This window comes from Oncorhynchus gorbuscha, linkage group LG03 (genome assembly GCF_021184085.1).
Source record: "Oncorhynchus gorbuscha isolate QuinsamMale2020 ecotype Even-year linkage group LG03, OgorEven_v1.0, whole genome shotgun sequence".
Taxonomy (NCBI): domain Eukaryota; kingdom Metazoa; phylum Chordata; class Actinopteri; order Salmoniformes; family Salmonidae; genus Oncorhynchus; species Oncorhynchus gorbuscha.
Window position 1 is genome coordinate 60,831,598 of NC_060175.1, and position 17,254 is coordinate 60,848,851.

At 43.3% G+C, this 17,254-nt stretch overlaps 2 protein-coding genes across 2 annotated transcripts in view; one reads left to right on the forward strand and one right to left on the reverse strand.

The window, feature by feature from the left end:
- Positions 1-1,119: 1,119 nt before the first annotated feature.
- LOC124031660 (periphilin-1-like) lies at positions 1,120-9,377 on the forward strand. Its single transcript, XM_046343168.1, has 7 exons — positions 1,120-1,650; positions 2,107-2,190; positions 2,430-2,527; positions 4,085-4,293; positions 5,876-5,937; positions 6,777-6,902; positions 8,677-9,377. Exons 1-7 carry the CDS (start codon positions 1,615-1,617, stop codon positions 8,860-8,862), a joined length of 801 nt encoding a protein of 266 aa, XP_046199124.1. The 5' UTR covers positions 1,120-1,614; the 3' UTR covers positions 8,863-9,377.
- Positions 9,378-14,684: 5,307 nt separating this feature from the next.
- The window catches only part of LOC124021219 (prickle-like protein 2), a 142,286-nt gene continuing 139,716 nt past the window's right edge, over positions 14,685-17,254 (reverse strand). Inside the window, exon 9 of the mRNA XM_046336568.1 lies at positions 14,685-15,747. Coding sequence (XP_046192524.1) covers positions 14,744-15,747 — 1,004 coding nt within the window. The 3' untranslated portion in view covers positions 14,685-14,743. The remainder of the gene's footprint in view (positions 15,748-17,254) is intronic.

Below are 17,254 nucleotides of genomic sequence, written 5' to 3' on the forward strand. Positions count from 1 at the left end.
CGTTTGTATGGTCTGTGCAGAGAGGAGAGAACAGGGATAAACAGACACATAGTTGACAGGCTACAGAAGAGGCTACGCTAATGCAAAGGAGATTGGAATGACAAGTGGACTACACGTCTCGAATGTTCAGAAAGTTAAGCTACGTAGCAAGAATCTTATTGACTAAAATGATTAAAATGATACAGTACTGCTGAAGTAGGCCAGCTGGCAGTGGGTGCGTTGTTGACACTACACTAATCAAGTCGTTCCGTTGAGTGTAATAGTTTCTGCAGTGTTGCTATTCGGGGGCTAGCAGGCTAGCTAGCAGTGTTGTTTACGTTACGTTGCGTTAAAAGAACGACAATAGCTGGCTAGCGAACCTAGAAAATCGCTCTAGACTACACAATTATCTTTGATACAAAGACTGCTATGTAGCTAGCTACGATCAAACAAATCAAACCGTTGTACTGTAATGAAATGAAGTGAAAATGTGATACAACCTGTGAATGCGACCGGGTAGTTGAGTTCTATACAGAAGACGTTGGCTAGCGTTGGCTAGCTGTTGGCTAGCTAGCAGAGTCACCTACGTTAAGGACGACAAATAGCTGGCTAGCTAACCTCGGTAATGAGTTTCTCTCTCTTGGTTTCACACAAATTTGAGAAGTAACGAGGAGCGCCCACAAAACAAATAATTTCTCATTTGGGTCCCAGGCTGAAAAAGTTTAAGAACCCCATGCTCTAGATCATCATGGCATTTGTAGTTCTTTGTGATAGCCACATTATCAGCTAATTAGCGTTTCACTTTTTGGGGGGTAAATACAGGTGAACATATTTATAAAAGTCACCCTGTCCTACCTAGAGAGATTTACACAGTTATCAAAACAGCACAACAGGGTAAACATAAGCCCATATTTGAAGTGTTTCTAAAATTCCCTATGGGAAAAATATATGATGGAAAAACGGTTGGAACCATTTCCCGTGTGACCGCTAGGTTTTATGGGTAGTATGACAAAGATTAGCAGTCGAGCCAGCTCTATGATCCATTCTAATCAAACAAGTAGTTGAGAAGTCTAAATGTTATCTCAGCACGCCATCTTGTGGCAATAATCGGACAGCGTTTGTGGTAAAAGTCACAGGTTTGGCAGGAACGCAAATCACAGGTGACAACTCCGAGTAGCACAATATGGCTGAACAAGCCTTCTTTATCCGCGTTTCTTGGTTTTGCAAATTGGTTTTTAAGGAAACCTGGTGATAGGACAGGTTCATTTGCAAACAGTTTATGTTGAACGAAGTGTCCGATTAACTCCACCAACGGTTCATCGGGTTACCAGAAATTGACATCACCATGGAGTTGAGTTTAGTCAGCTAATATTACCCACTCAGTGGTGTGCTGTCTCTGGAAAGCTTACCTACACAGCCTTTTAAAACGAGAAGTTGAATGTCCACAAGGGACCACTAGGCTACACCTTCTGCATTGCTCGCATAGAAATCGAAACCAAAATGAAGCTGTCTCGAAAGAAATCCTGTGAGGTGACAATTAAACGAATGTCATAGAGCAATACAAGACGAGACTTAAAGATCAAACGTGCGCTGCTGGAGACAACAAAATTAAACTGGCTCCTCTAAACAAAAGAAATGGATCCACGGCAGCAGGAATCTTCACAGGGCAAGGTAAATAAACCCGATATTATTATGTCCTAATCATTCAAAGCCTCCTCTGGTTTGTCTCATTGAAGGAAACATCTGTCAAACGGTCAGTTCGTTTGTTATGTTATTAACCAAGTGTTTTACACAAGAAGTGAAGTGCACCCTAATTCTGTAATCCCTACCCAAAACTCCACTTCCTGATTGTTTCATTGTGAAGGAATTATTGTCCAGCCAATGCAATATCCTGTTCACAACTGAAACAAACATGCATTGTTTTGGGGGATCGGCTAAATTATTGTTGCAAGAATATTATTCAAGAATTGTGGTCATTCTAGCACAAGTGAACATTGCACATTCGGTTTGTACTGGCAGTCCCATCCCAGAAACAAATGCATTAGTTACACATCAGCTAAAAACACTAGAGTAAAGTTCAACACCCCCCCCCCATATTATTGATATGATTGTACTTTCACTTTCAAGAGCTCCACCATGCCACACAAAGAACGCAGTGAAGAGTCACGTGACAAGAGGCCCAGCGACGTACCTATCAAAAATAACACTGAGGTATATAATCCATACACCAATCAGTCATTCAATCAATTTAACTGTAGTTGTGTTTGAGTGATTGTGTGTAACGGCCGCCTTAGCATGGTCCCAGACAGTCCCAGATCTGTATGTGCTTTTGCCAACTCTTCTGTCATATTATTTTGTTTACTGCATAAAGATCTGGCAAAAAGGCTAGAGCACTGTGAAAATAGTTTCTCATCCAGAACAGTAATTAGCTTACTATGTGACATTTTCAGGAGGAGAAACAACCTTTCAGAAGAATGAGAAGTCCACCTAGACCCAGAATAACTGGTTCATTTAGACCAAGATTTGGAGGAAAATTCTACAGACCGCGGTAAGATTAGAGGGCATTTCAGAGCAACCTTGTAAATGTTCAAGGGTTTGCTCTTGATAATTTCAACATTTCCTTATCTTCACCCACTTTCGTCCAATTCAGATTAGGTTGTAGAAATATTCACTCACTCACTCATCCATATACACTACTTTTAAAAAGTTTGGGGTCACTTAGAAATGTCTTTGTTTTACATGAAAACATGCATCAAATGAGTTGCAAAATGAATAGGAAATATAGTCAAGATGATGACAAGGTTATAAATAATGATTTTTAATTGAAATAATAATTTTGTCCTTCAAACTTTGCTTTTGTCAAAGAATCCTCCATTTGCATTAATTACAGCCTTGCAGACCTTTGGCATTCTAGTTGTTGAGGTAATCTGAACAGATTTCACCCAATGCTTCCTGAAGCGCCACCCACAAATTGGATTGGCTTGATGGGCACTTCTTTACGTACTATTCGGTCAAGCTCTCTCTCACAACAGCTCAATAGGGTTGAGATCCGGTGACTGTGCTGGCCACTCCATTATAGACAGAATACCAGCTGACTGGTTCTTCCCTAAATAGTTGTTGCATAGTTTGGGGTGGCAGGTTAGGGGCAGCAGGTTTGGGACAGCAGGTAGCCTAGTGGTTAGAGTGTTGGGCCAGTAACCGAAAGGTTGCTAGATCAAATCCCCAAGCTGACAAGGTAAAAGTTAACCCACTGTTCCTAGGCCGTCATTGTAAATAATAATTTGTTCTTAGCTGACTTGCCTAGTTAAATGAAGGTTAAATAAAAAATAATAATGATAGTTTGGAGCTGTGCTTTGGGTTGTTGTCCTACTGTAGGAGGAAATTTGCTCCAATTAAGCGCCGTTGCAAACTGGAGATATAGCCTTCCTTCTTCAAGATCCTTTTTACCCTGTACAAATCTCCCACTTTTACCACCACCAAAGCACCCCCAGACCTACACATTGCCTCCACCATGATTGACAGATGGCGTCAAGCACTCCTCCAGTATCTTTTCATTTTTTCTGCGTCTCACGAATGTTCTTCTTTGTGATCCTTCATTTCTCAGAACAAGAATAGACTGACGAGTTTCAGAAGAAAGGTCTTTGTTTCTGGCCATTTTGAGCCTGTAATCACCCACACATGCTGATGCTCCAGATACTCAACTAGTCTAAAGAAGGCCAGTTTTATTGCTTCTTTAATCAGAACAACAGTTTTCAGCTGTGCTAGCATAATTGCAAAAGGGTCTTCTAATGATCAATTAGCCTTTTCAAATGATAAACTTGAATTAGCTAACACAATGTGCCATTGGAACACAGGAGTGATGGTTGCTTATAATGGGCCTCTGTACGCCTATGTAGATATTCCATTAAAAATCAGCCGTTTCCAGCTACAATAGTCATTTACAACATTAACAATTTCTACACTGTATTTGGACTGGATCAATTTGATGTTATTTTAATGGACAAAATGTTTTGTTTTTCTTTCAAAAACAAGGACATTTCCAAGTGACCCCAAACTTTTGAACGGTAGTATAAATATTTTTTCTACTGTTTTCCTTCCTGTATAGATTCATAAGGGACGATCATTCATTCCGGAAGCCCCGCTTCAGTTTTGGGTTCCAAAGGTACCACCCTTTCACCCCTCGCCCACGGTTCAACTGGAGGGACCAGTCCGGCCCACCACAAGGCCCCCCGTGCCCTAACAACCAGTACAATGACCAGAGGAACATGGACAGGAGCGGTCCCGCCAGGGCCTCTACTCCTAAAGAACACAGCAGTAGGTTTATACTCACGTAGCAGTTTAGGGAGGGTTAGACCAAATGACTCGGTGGTTACAGGGTAAGAGCTCTTACCATCTGTGCCATGAACGAAATATCTTGGCAGTTTAAAAGTACAGGAAATACATACTTAGACCTATATCACTTTCCTCTTGTGAACACTAGAGAGCAGTGTGAGCAAGCAGTGGCCATGTTGACTAGGAATAATATTTCCATTCTGACATATAGGCTACGTTTGGAATGTGTTTTGCTCATCAGCATTCCCGGTGGTTGATATTCACCAAGCAATAACATGACAATGTTACATAATGCTGGCTGCACACGGCATTGGTAGATATTCATCAAATTATAGGTGCTGTCTTTGCGTTTTGAATAAGTGGGTAACTGGTCTCTAGACTCTACCCACACACTCACACATACCATTTTGTTCGTGTTTCTGTTTCATTTATTTGTTTCCTGCAAATATTTGTCTTACTTTTGATCTCTGCATTGTCGCGAATGGGCTCGTACTGTAAGTAAAAGCCTTTCACAGTACACCTGTTGTAATCGGAGCATGTGACCAATAACATTTGATTTGGTCACTATTAACCATTTGTATTTAGCCACTGTATATTCCTACATGTTTCTGATCATCAGATTTCTCCTCATCACGTTATTATCATGAAGAGTTTTGTAAGACCACAGTCGATGTGCTTGCAAGTCAACAATTAGCACTTATGGTTTAGCCCCATTCTCTATCATGTTTGAAAGTGTTTTCTTGAATAACTTTGCATTGCCTGAAGAAGACCTTTGTCTTGTTACCTGCAATAGAAACCATACATGTCATCTTTACTCTCTTTGGTGTTGATAACATGAGCTGTATTGCTTTTCTCAACCACAGTGGTGTTTTCTTCTCCTATTTAATTCAGCTGCTAAGTCTCTGCGCAGACTGCAGTGCTGTGGAAGTGTGTGAGAGAGAGATTGTGTGAGGAACAGGTTGCTCTATGTGCCTGAGAGATATGCTATTATGGTGACTCATCTCTATAGTGTGTTACAGAAAGAGAGAGAAAATGAGAGCGAGAAAGCAAAAGAAAATGAGGAGAAAGAGGGAGTGAAGTACCAGGCAGACAGCCAGCTGTATATACTGAGCCCTAACAAAGCTATCGCCTCATATAGGCACACTGCAGTCAAATGTTGCTAGGCAGCTTTCTCAAATCACACCCAATGGATTGTGCTTAAAGAAACATTCATTTTAGCCCCTGCGCGCTGCCTGTAGACAATAAACCTCCCGCTGCCCGCAGAGAGATGGCGATGGGGAAGCTTAGGCCTGAATTGTACCTGCAGCTAGAGACACCAATGTGATGAGAGTTGAGGAGGACACAGGGTAGATTGAGGAGTCCCAGCATCAATCAGAGATAGTTAATTTAGAGATACCACCTGTGCCAATCAAAGATTTTCGAGTTTATCACAGATGTCATCTGCTGTAGTTTAGCTCTAACTTATCCCCCCCCATCTGTTTTATCCCCCCCCCCCATCTGTTCCCGAGCTGGTAGAGTGTGTTGAATTGTTGTGAAGACGTGGTTTGTCTGTGTTATGTTGCAGGTGCTCTCAGGTCTTCTGCAGGCCCCAGCAGAGAGAAGGAGAAGCAGCCTGTGTCGTTCATAGTAAGTCCACATTCCACCACTCCTCTCTGCCTCTTCTGGGATGGGGGGAGTCTGCGCTGTACACAGTAGTGCACACATACTGTATCTGCTGTCCTACTCCCGTAGTGTATGGTGGTGGCCAAAAAAGTCTAATCATTCCATTCATCTTCCAAAAAGTACAACATGCAGGCCTCTTTCATCATAAAAAACTTTTAGCCACTAAGGTAGCTTCACACAAATGATCCCTCCCTGCTTGACTGCTGCTTCAATTCCTCAGAAGTGAGATGCTCCACACTGGGAGGTACGCATTGCAACACATTTCCTCATGTTGAATAGAAACCTGAGTGCATATCTTTTCCCATGATGTTCGCGATCAAAAATATTTAGTACACACACATTCTTTCACAGTCCTTCAAATCACAGAATGAAAAGAAACCTCAAACATTTGAGCAATCTTGGCTAGACTGCTCGGGAAGATTATTAACGTGTGTGTGTATGCATGTGTGTGTGTGTCCTCCACGCCCCTTGGTGTGATAGGAATTGGAAGGACAGAGAAAGCACAGACGCAGCATAAAGAATGAGAAAGTTGGAGTAATTGTGTGGTCTGACTTGGAGAGGAGCACAAGGTCGTCGTCGTCTTCAGTTTAAACATGCTCATTATTCAAATAGCCTGGCTGCCTGCTAACTTTAATGAGAGAGAGAGATGCACTTTTAAGGAACTCAACAACAGTCAGATGGGCTCTGAAAGGCAAACGCAGGCAGACTAGCCACGTGCTGCCAGAGTACCGACGGTGTGTTAAGGTCTTAAGGAATACTTATAACTGTGCTTATAACTGTCTCTCACCCATGTGTTTCTGTAGGTGGCTCAAGAGAAGGAGAGATCCCACAGCAAAGAATGGGAGAGGGGTAGAGAGCTCCCCTCCACCATAAGCAGGGCCACAGCACGAAATAGAGCCATCCAACAGAAGAGGAGAGAAATCGAGCAGGTATAGCACCATTCACAGTACAGGGAAACAGATTGAGAAAGAGAGGGGATGTACCACACTGCAGCAGCAGGTAGGGGAGAGGTAAAATGATTTACACTAGTGTAAACACCAAAAACCGAGATTTGATCACTGCGGTGCCAAAACTAATTGAGAAATGGCCAGCTGAAGCTGCCTCAAATTTATCATAATTTGTTTCTTCCTTTTAGCAGCTGAAATGTTGAATAGGTAATCAGTCATGATCAGAGCCAATACATGGTGATGTTGTACATCCCTGGGTTGTTTACCTCCAATCACTCTTAAGCGCCTATCAGAGTCCAAAATGTGTACACGTGCACACAGCAGTGTTCTAGAATATTGGACCGTTGGCTTTCATACTTTTTGAATTATCTGTGTGGCTCAAGCAATTTCTCCAACTGTCAACACATTGAAATAGATAGAGGACGCGTACACGGAGCCATGTTGGATGGGAATTGTGAGGAGGTGTGCATTCGGGCTGTGCGGATTGTGTTCTCAGAGCAGCTATGTCACAATGGGACCCCGGACTATCACCTCTCTGCCTCTGTGGACTCTGAATTATGCCGAAGATGGAGCTCCTGTTATTGTCAGGTTGTTTGTCCAGGTTTTTTCATCATAAATCAGTCATCAGATGGGCGTAGTTCGGTTGTCTTTCAATAGGTTTTTAAACACGCGCTGTAATGGATACGTCACAGTTAATGTGACAGAACATCACATGAAGCGATGTCAGTGGGAGGTGTGTGTGTGTTGGGTGTTGTCTCTCCAACCACTCGACTGATGAGAAGTTCACTCTCGCTCTTCACATCTCCATGGTAACTGGAGAAGGTAGGCTCTGTGTGAGAGCAGTCTGGCAACAGGTAGTTGAAATACTCGTCCTCCAAAGACACACACACAATAAATAGAAAATGTTTGTTGTGGGGGATTAATTGCTTTGCTAAAGGGCAGAATGACAGATTTTTCCCATTGTCGGTTCGGGGATTCGAACTAGCCACCTTTCGGTTACTGGCCCAACGCTCTAACCGCTAGGCTGCGCATTCATGCACGCAGGCACCAACCAACCCTAATTGTAACCCTAACCTTAAAATAGCCTTTGTCCTCATGAGATGTGGGAAATGTCCCCAAAAGGATCGAAGAACCAACCAACATACACCTTTGCATGGTGTGAACAGCTCTCTGTGCGTGTGTGCTGCTACCTTGGACTATTAATCCACTCCGTGGTAATGGCACACACATGACGGACCTCTTGCCCCAAGCATCTCTCCCAGAACTCTCTCTCCCTCTTTCCCACTTTTACTTTCTAACCTCTCTCTTTCACCTTCTTTCTTTCACCCTCTCTTCACAACCGCTCTATCTCTAGTGATTATTCTATCTTCACCCCCCCCTCTCTTTCTCTATCTCTCCCTCACTCCTATTTCCCCCTCTCCAGTCTCTTGTTTGCCTGCTCCTCTCCTGTGTCTGAATACTTCTGGTAATTCTGTGAGCTGAGTTTCTTTAGACCATCTGCGCTCCTCACTGGAACAGGAGCCACAAAACAACCTCTCACGTGCCATGAAAATATGTTTATGCGTGTGTGTGTGTGTTTTATGTCACGCTGGTGTACAGTTAGGACTGTGCCATCGTTTGGTTGGGTTTAGAAGATATAGTTTAGATTAGAAGATGATGTGGTTTAGTAGATAGATTTAGTGTGTACACTATGTGTTTTAGGACTGTGATGCACAGTTAAGTGTGGTGGTGAAAATGCTGACTGTTTTTTATGCAGGTGTACCGTCAGGACTGTGACACGTTTGGCGTGGTGGTGAAGATGCTGATTGCCAAGGACCCGTCTCTGGAGCGGCCCATCCAGCCGTCTCTGAAGGAGAACCTCGGGGAGATCGGCCTGCGCTGTGTAGAGGCCATGCAACAGTTCATAGAGGAGTATGACACCAGGGAACCATCACCACAGTGACACACACTCCCCTTTGTCTTAACCTGTGTAAGTGGTGTGCTTGTATACCAAAACATACACACACAGTCATATCTCACAAAGCTCAGAAATGAAACTCAATATTGTATACGTGCTAATTGGGTATGTGACATTGCCGATGTTGAATAGCACGAGTCTATGTCATGACTCATGAGCTGGCCTGTCCTAGTGTCCTTGGTCAGTCAGGCCAAAGTCACTCCTGGTGCTCAGCCTTCTGGAAGCTCTGTCTTGACCTGTGATCGTGACTGCTACTGAAACTCAATCATTTATGATGTGTTATCAACTTTCAATATTGCTCTTGACAATGTGATGGAAGATATAGCTATTGCCCTTGTGTTTCCTACTGAAGTATAGCTAATTAATTCTAAGCCCTGTGACATATACAGTGCCTTGCGAAAGTATTCGGCCCCCTTGAACTTTGCGACCTTTTGCGACATTTCAGGCTTCAAACATAAAGATATAAAACTGTATTTTTTTGTGAAGAATCGACAACAAGTGGGACACAATCATGAAGTGGAACGACATTTATTGGATATTTCAAACTTTTTTAACAAATCAAAAACTGAAAAATTGGGCGTGCAAAATTATTCAGCCCCTTTACTTTCAGTGCAGCAAACTCTCTCCAGAAGTTCAGTGAGGATCTCTGAATGATCCAATGTTGACCTAAATGACTAATGATGATAAATACAATCCACCTGTGTGTAATCAAGTCTCCGTATAAATGCACCTGCACTGTGATAGTCTCAGAGGTCCATTAAAAGTGCAGATAGCATCATGAAGAACAAGGAACACACCAGGCAGGTCCGAGATACTGTTGTGAAGAAGTTTAAAGCCGGATTTGGATACAAAAATATTTCCCAAGCTTTAAACATCCCAAGGAGCACTGTGCAAGCGATAATATTGAAATGGAAGGAGTATCAGACCACTGCAAATCTACCAAGACCTGGCCGTCCCTCTAAACTTTCAGCTCATACAAGGAGAAGACTGATCAGAGATGCAGCCAAGAGGCCCATGATCACTCTGGATGAACTGCAGAGACCTACAGCTGAGGTGGGAGACTCTGTCCATAGGACAACAATCAGTCGTATATTGCACAAATCTGGCCTTTATGGAAGAGTGGCAAGAAGAAAGCCATTTCTTAAAGATATCCATAAAAAGTGTCGTTTAAAGTTTGTCACAAGCCACCTGGGAGACACACCAAACATGTGGAAGAAGGTGCTCTGGTCAGATGAAACCAAAATCAAACTTTTTGGCAACAATGCAAAACGTTATGTTTGGCGTAAAAGCAACACCCTGAACACACCATCCCCACTGTCAAACATGGTGGTGGCAGCATCATGGTTTGGGCCTGCTTTTCTTCATCAGGGACAGGGAAGATGGTTAAAATTGATGGGAAGTTGGATGGAGCCAAATACAGGACCATTCTGGAAGAAAACCTGATGGAGTCTGCAAAATACCTGAGACTGGGACGGAGATTTGTCTTCCAACAAGACAATGATCCAATACATAAAGCAAAATCTACAATGGAATGGTTCAAAACTAAACATATCCAGGTGTTAGAATGGCCAAGTCAAAGTCCAGACCTGAATCCAATCGAGAATCTGTGGAAAGAACTGAAAACTGCTGCTCACAAATGCTCTCCATCCAACCTCACTGAGCTCGAGAAATTTTGCAAGGAGGAATGGGAAAAAAATTCAGTCTCTCGATGTGCAAAACTGATAGAGCCATACCCCAAGCGACATACAGCTGTAATCGCAGCAAAAGGTGGCGCTACAAAGTATTAACTTAAGGGGGCTGAATAATTTTGCACGCCCAATTTTTCAGTTTTTGATTTGTTAAAGTTTGAAATATCCAATAAATGTTGTTCCACTTCATGATTGTGTCCCACTTGTTGTTGATTCTTCACAAAAAGATACAGTTTTATATCTTTATGTTTGAAGCCTGAAATGTGGCAAAAGGTCGCAAAGTTCAAGGGGGCCGAATACTTTCGCAAGGCACTGTATATATAAAAAAATACATGACATGATAATTGTACATATATGAGCTATGTTGATATACAAGGATGATTATATCTAATACAGAGGAAGAATCTATTTACACACAACGTTTGAATGTTTTCACTCTTCTAAAATAAATCTGCTCATAAAAATTATATGGGTGTTTGATTCAGTGTTGTATTAGTGCTATTCCCTAGACCCCCTGATCTGCAAATCACCTGATCTACCAGTAACTGCAAATTCTCGGTACCTCAGTTGGTAGAATATGGCGCATGCAATGCCAGGATACTGGGTTTGAATCCCGGGACCACCCGTATGTAAAATGTATGCATTTAACTTGCTAAATGGCATAATTATATTTACAGTATTAAATCAACCTGATCTACATATTTTTCTCATTTACTACCCAATAAAGGTGGTCAATGTGTGCAGCAGTCAGCTCAGGGCCATCGTATTGAGCATCTAAATTCAGCAAAAAAAGAAACGTCCCTGTCTTTCAAAGATAAATTGTAAAAATCCAAATAACTTTACAGATCGTCATTGTAAAGGGTTTAAACACTGTTTCCCATGCTTGTTCAATAAACCATAAACAATTAATGAACATGCACCTGTTGAACGGTCGTTAAGGCACTAACAGCTTACAGAGACGGTAGGCAACTAAGGTCACAGTTATGAAAATTTAGGACACTAAAGAGGCCTTTCTACTGTCTCTGAAAAACACCAAAAGAAAGATGCCCAGGGTCCCTCATCTGCGTGAACGTGCCCTAGGCATGAGGAGGCATGAGGACTGCAGATGTGGCCACAGCAATAAATTGCAATGTCCGTACTGTGAGACGCCTAAGACAGTGCTACAGGGAGACAGGACAGACAGCTGATAATCCTCGCAGTGGCAGACTATTTGTAACAACATCTGCACAGGATCGGTACATCCGAACATCACACCTGCAGGACAGGTACAGGATGGCAACAACAACTGCCCGAGTGACACCAGGAATGCACAATCCCTCCATCAGTGTTCAGACTGTCCACAATAGGCTGAGAGAGGCTGGACTGAGGGCTTGTAGACCTGTTGTAAGGCAGGACATCACCGGAAACAACTTCGCCTATGGGCACAAACCCACCGTCGCTGGATCAGGCAGGACTGTCAAAAAGTGCTCTTCACTGACGAGTCGCGCCAGGGTTGATGGTCGGATTTTTTTTATTTTATTTTTTATTTCACCTTTATTTAACCAGGTAGGCTAGTTGAGAACAAGTTCTCATTTGCAACTGCGACCTGGCCAAGATAAAGCATAGCAGTGTGAGCAGAGTTACACATGGAGTAAACAATTAACAAGTCAATAACACAGTAGAAAAAAAGGGGGGAGTCTATATACACTGATTTGCGTTTATCGTCAAAGGAATGAGCATTACACAGAGGACTGTACTCTGGATCGGGATTGATTTGGAGGTGGAGGGTCCATCATGGTCTGGGGCGGTGTGTCACAGCATCATCGGAATGAGCTTGTTATCATTGCAGGCAATCGCAACGCTGTGAGTTACAGGGAAGACATCCTCCTCCGTCATGTGGTACCCTTCCTGCAGGCTCATCCTGACATGACCCTCCAGCATGATAATGCCACCAGCCATACTGCTCGTTCTGTGCGGGATTTCCTGCAAGACAGGAATGTCATTGTTCTGCCATGGCCAGCGAAGAGCCCTGATCTCAATCCCATTGAGCACGTCTGGGATCTGTTGGATCGGAGGTTGAAGGCTAGGGCCATCTCCCCAGAAATGTCCGGGAACTTGCCAGGTGCCTTGGTGGAAGAGTGCGGTAACATCTCACAGCAAGAACTGGCAAATCTGGTGCAGTCCATGAGGAGGAGATGCACTGCAGTACTTAATGCAACTGGTGGCCACACCAGATGCTGACTGTTAATTTAGATTTTGATCCCCCCTTTCTGTTAGTCACGTCTGTGGAACTTGTTCAGTTTATGTCTCAGTTGTTGAATCTTGTTATGTTCATACAAATATTTACACATGTTAAGTTTGCTGAAAATAAACATAGTTGACAGTGAGAGGATGTTTCTTTTTTGGCTGCGTTTAGATTGATGTATGATCACTAAGCAGCCAGCCAGTAAGGCAGTCTAATAACAGCAGACTGGTAATGAACAGATCGTATTTCCACACCAGTATTGGGAGCGGTGTCCGGAGGAACGGAGACTGTCAGTCAACCAAAACAACATGGGATTCCAGCTAGAACCAACCACAGAAATCTGGAACAAGCAGCATTACAGCATTCATATACACTTATAAACATTTATAATGGCCTATTAAACATGGTTATTGTTATCGTGTCACCAAAAGATGTGACATTTCCATTGCTCATTGAAATCCACTTTAATTCCAATATGACACAACATCAACAAATAAACATGCAAGCCTTTTCTATCTCTACATCATGTTATACAAATAATTGTTCTGTAGTTACAAAATATATATAAATATTTAGGACCATTATGTACAGAACATTTACATTACTACATCCAAAACTTAAATAACATTTATTTTACTGTTATATACATTTAACAGGTATTATTATTGTTATTATCTGTTTTATCTAGTAGTAATATTATAACGTTGAAAAACAAAGCATGTTGCGGGAGAAAACAGGACTATACAGGACGTTACTGTGCCTGAATGGCCAAGGAGCGTAGGCTAGAGCTGTCCTTGGTAAGCGTGGAGAGCAGGGCAGTGTAGTTAGGTTCAACGGCTATTTATACAGGATGATAACACAATCTGCTAGCCAACTGTACTGTAGATCCAGCAGCTCTTGGTTTCCACTGAGGTAAACGACAACACTGTATGGCATCTATCTAGCACACATCGTCCGCAATCACACTTCCAGCTGACTGGTTTTGGAGGGCTGTGGTGTTTGCCAGACAGTTTTTGGTTCTCGTTAGTAAGTGATGGACTGCTTATAAGTCATTGTTTGGTCAATGCTATGAGAGGGTCCATTCAGGTGGTTTTCCAAGGTCCAGTAGGTACATAAAATATGTGAGCACTTCAGCCATTAGTGCTCTTGGAGTTGTGTACCAATACTTATTTGAAACTGAGTCATTTAGGAGCATTCATTAAACTTTACATACATGGTGAATTTATCCCTTGTCGGTTTCAAGACAGAAAAAATAATGCTAAAGAGTTGGTAAACTCCAGCATGAATTGCAATTAATTGCTGTATTATCTGTATGCCTTGTTGACGTACTGAACATTATGCATGCATAAATCCAATTTCTAGACATTGTTAAGCTGGTTTTAAATAACAGCCGGTAAATTCACTACAGCAGTAAAATGTTATGAATTTGTCCCATATTTCTGTTATGTATCTGTGGAAGACACACACACACACACACACACACACACACACACACACACACACACACACACACACACACACACACACACACACACACACACACACACACACACACACACACACACACACACACACACACACTCTGTTTATCAATCAGATGCTGTGACCTTTCTTGGGCTATATAATAATATACGGTTAACAATACAAATGTGATGTTTTTGCCAATTGTTAGTCACCTGACTCCATTGCAGGCTTCTTGTCCTGATTAGCTCATACTGTGTAGGTGTATAACCACCCCCCCCCCCCACCGCATAGAGCTAGTTGTGTAACTCACACACATCAAATATATATAGGCCTCTCTTTGACACACACACACGATCACTCTTTCATATACTCTCTCTCCCCCCTTTCTCTCTCCCCCTCCCACTCCCTCTCCTTCCTTTCTTTCTCACTTTCTTTTTCTCTGTCAACCTCCCACTCCCTCTCTCTCCATTCTCACCATCCCTAACTTTATCTATGAGATGATGCAGTTCTTGCTCTTCCTCCTTTGGCGCATGTGGAGCTGTCCGTGCAGCTGCCCTTGGTTTCCTCCATGTAGGGGTCCATGTATGGGTCCATGGGGGCCCCCCATCCCTCCCATCCCTGTAGGGCTGTATCTGTGGCGCAGCTCCTCATTGTGGAGGTAGCGTAGCTGGACAGGTCTGGGGATGGGCTCCCCCAGGAAGTAACCCTCGTCTTCTTCAGACTCAGAGGATGAGGAGCAGCTGGAGCACCAGGGGTCCGCCCCCTCCCCGTATCCCTCCCCACCCAAGTGTGGTCCCCCAAGGCCCAGCGGCTGCATCCCCCAACCCCCCGCTGCATTGTGCAGGGTGAGGTCTGAGGTGGTGCGGGGGCAGGGTCTGTAAGGCTGCTGTCTGTACCCGCCTATGCCCTCCACCCCAAACAGGTCCCGGGCGGTACGGCCGGCGGGGAAACGGTCATAGTCCTCCTGAACACGACGGTGCGGGGGTTCCATCATATGACTTCCCCGGTCGGCCGTCAGGTGGAGGGCATTGTCAGAGCGTGAGCGTCGAGAACGCCGGTAGTGGCGACCGCTGCTGCGGTGGTTGCCGTTTCCATCATTACCATTGCCACAGTGTTTGCGTCGCCGTGATTGTGTTGGTTGTTGTTGCTGTATGGGCTCTGGCCCATTCGGCCGACGACGAGGGATCCTCTCACTCATGGGGGTCATGCGGAGGTTACTACTACTCCCTATTAGGCCCACACGACCTGTACCCTTAAAGGCCAGGGGCTGTGGGGAATCCCAGTACCCCAGGGGGTACCCCACCTGCACAGGCGCATTCAGGTACCCGTAGGGCCGAGAGGTCAGGGACTCAGAGCTGCGGAACTGGACAGAGGAACCCAGTGTGCCAATGTTACTCTTCTCAGACACATTCATCCCAGAGTCCTTACTAAGGTCTGGCATGGAGTATCGGGACAGGTGCTCTTGACGCTTACTTACCCCATCCAGTGAGTTACCTGGGAAAGATACACACACAGGTTATTCATGTATATATATACTGAATGTATTAAATAATCATTCATGATCCCTATTATCATATTATCAAATATTTGTACTATTTTCACTGAGGGAGTTATAAACTCAATAGCTGACAGTGGCTCGAAAGGGCTGGGTTTTGATGAATAAATAAATGATAGGTGTGACGAGTCCTTGACCCCTCACTGGTCAATACTGCATGCCATTGTCTCAAGTTCTGTTGCTTATTGATGGTCTTTGCGTCATCATCAACTCCAATTCGGCTGTGGTCACCGAATATTATTTTGCGTCATCATCAACTCCAATTCGGCTGTGGTCACCGAATATTATTTTCCTAGTCCATTGTGGATTGATACAGTTTATTAAATAGCATCGGCTACAGTAACAAGTAACAGCAATATTAAAACAATCAAAAAAAGATCCGTGTTTGCTCAATGTGTTTTGAGTGTTGACAGTCAACGTTGTTGTAATTGGCTTCAGTATAGTATAGGCCTTTACTCGTCGCACTTATCCTCAAATAAAAAATACTAGGCTCCTGTAAATTGTATTCTATGTGTGAGGCACGTTATCAATAAGCAAGATATAACCTAGGCCTGCTGTTATAGGACTGAATCATTTGCATATGTTTGGAGGAGCCGCACATATGTTGGATAACCGGACAAGAGGCGGGGGTGGATACAAGCCAAATGGAGTAGCCTATACACTGCAGGTAGGCCTATGTGAATAATGCCTCACAAGTAGACCATTTAGAAACAGGCTACTTGACGAATGCATGGAAATACAAATACATTTAGCAGATACTCTTATCCAGAGCATTAACAGAGCATTAACATCAACAGAGCATTAACATCAACAGTTTTTTCACCAAGTCATCTCAGGAATTCAACCAGCGACCTTTTGGTTACTGGCCCAATGCTCTTAATCGCTAGGCTACCTGCCACCCTAGGCCAGGATAAGAAAGACACTAGACTCATTGCTGTTGAACCAGCTTTCAATATACTGTAGTAGGGTAAGGGTGGCCTATTAGGCAGCATTTCCCAAACTAGGGGTCGCCTGTTAAGAAAATGAGGTAGCGGGAGATTTTCCAAAATCCTGGTTATACATATACAGTACCAGTCAAAAGTTTGTACACCTACTCATTCAAGGGTTTTTCTTTATTTCTTTAATTTTCTACATTGTAGAATAATAGTGAAGGCATCACAACTATGAAATAACACATATGGAATCATGTAGTAACCCAACAAGTGTTAAACAAATCTAAATATATTTTATATTTGATTCTTCAAAGTAGCCACCCTTTTGCCTTGATGACAGCTTTGCACACTCTTGGCACACTCTCACATCAACACCTTTGTCAGATTACACTGTGAAACTAAGAATTGATTCTATAGCTAGCAATCAAGAGAGCGACACAAAATGGGGCTCCATCTATCACAGGATGGCGGGAAGGCCTCTGCACTCTAGTTATGAATGTCTCCCTCTGCAATA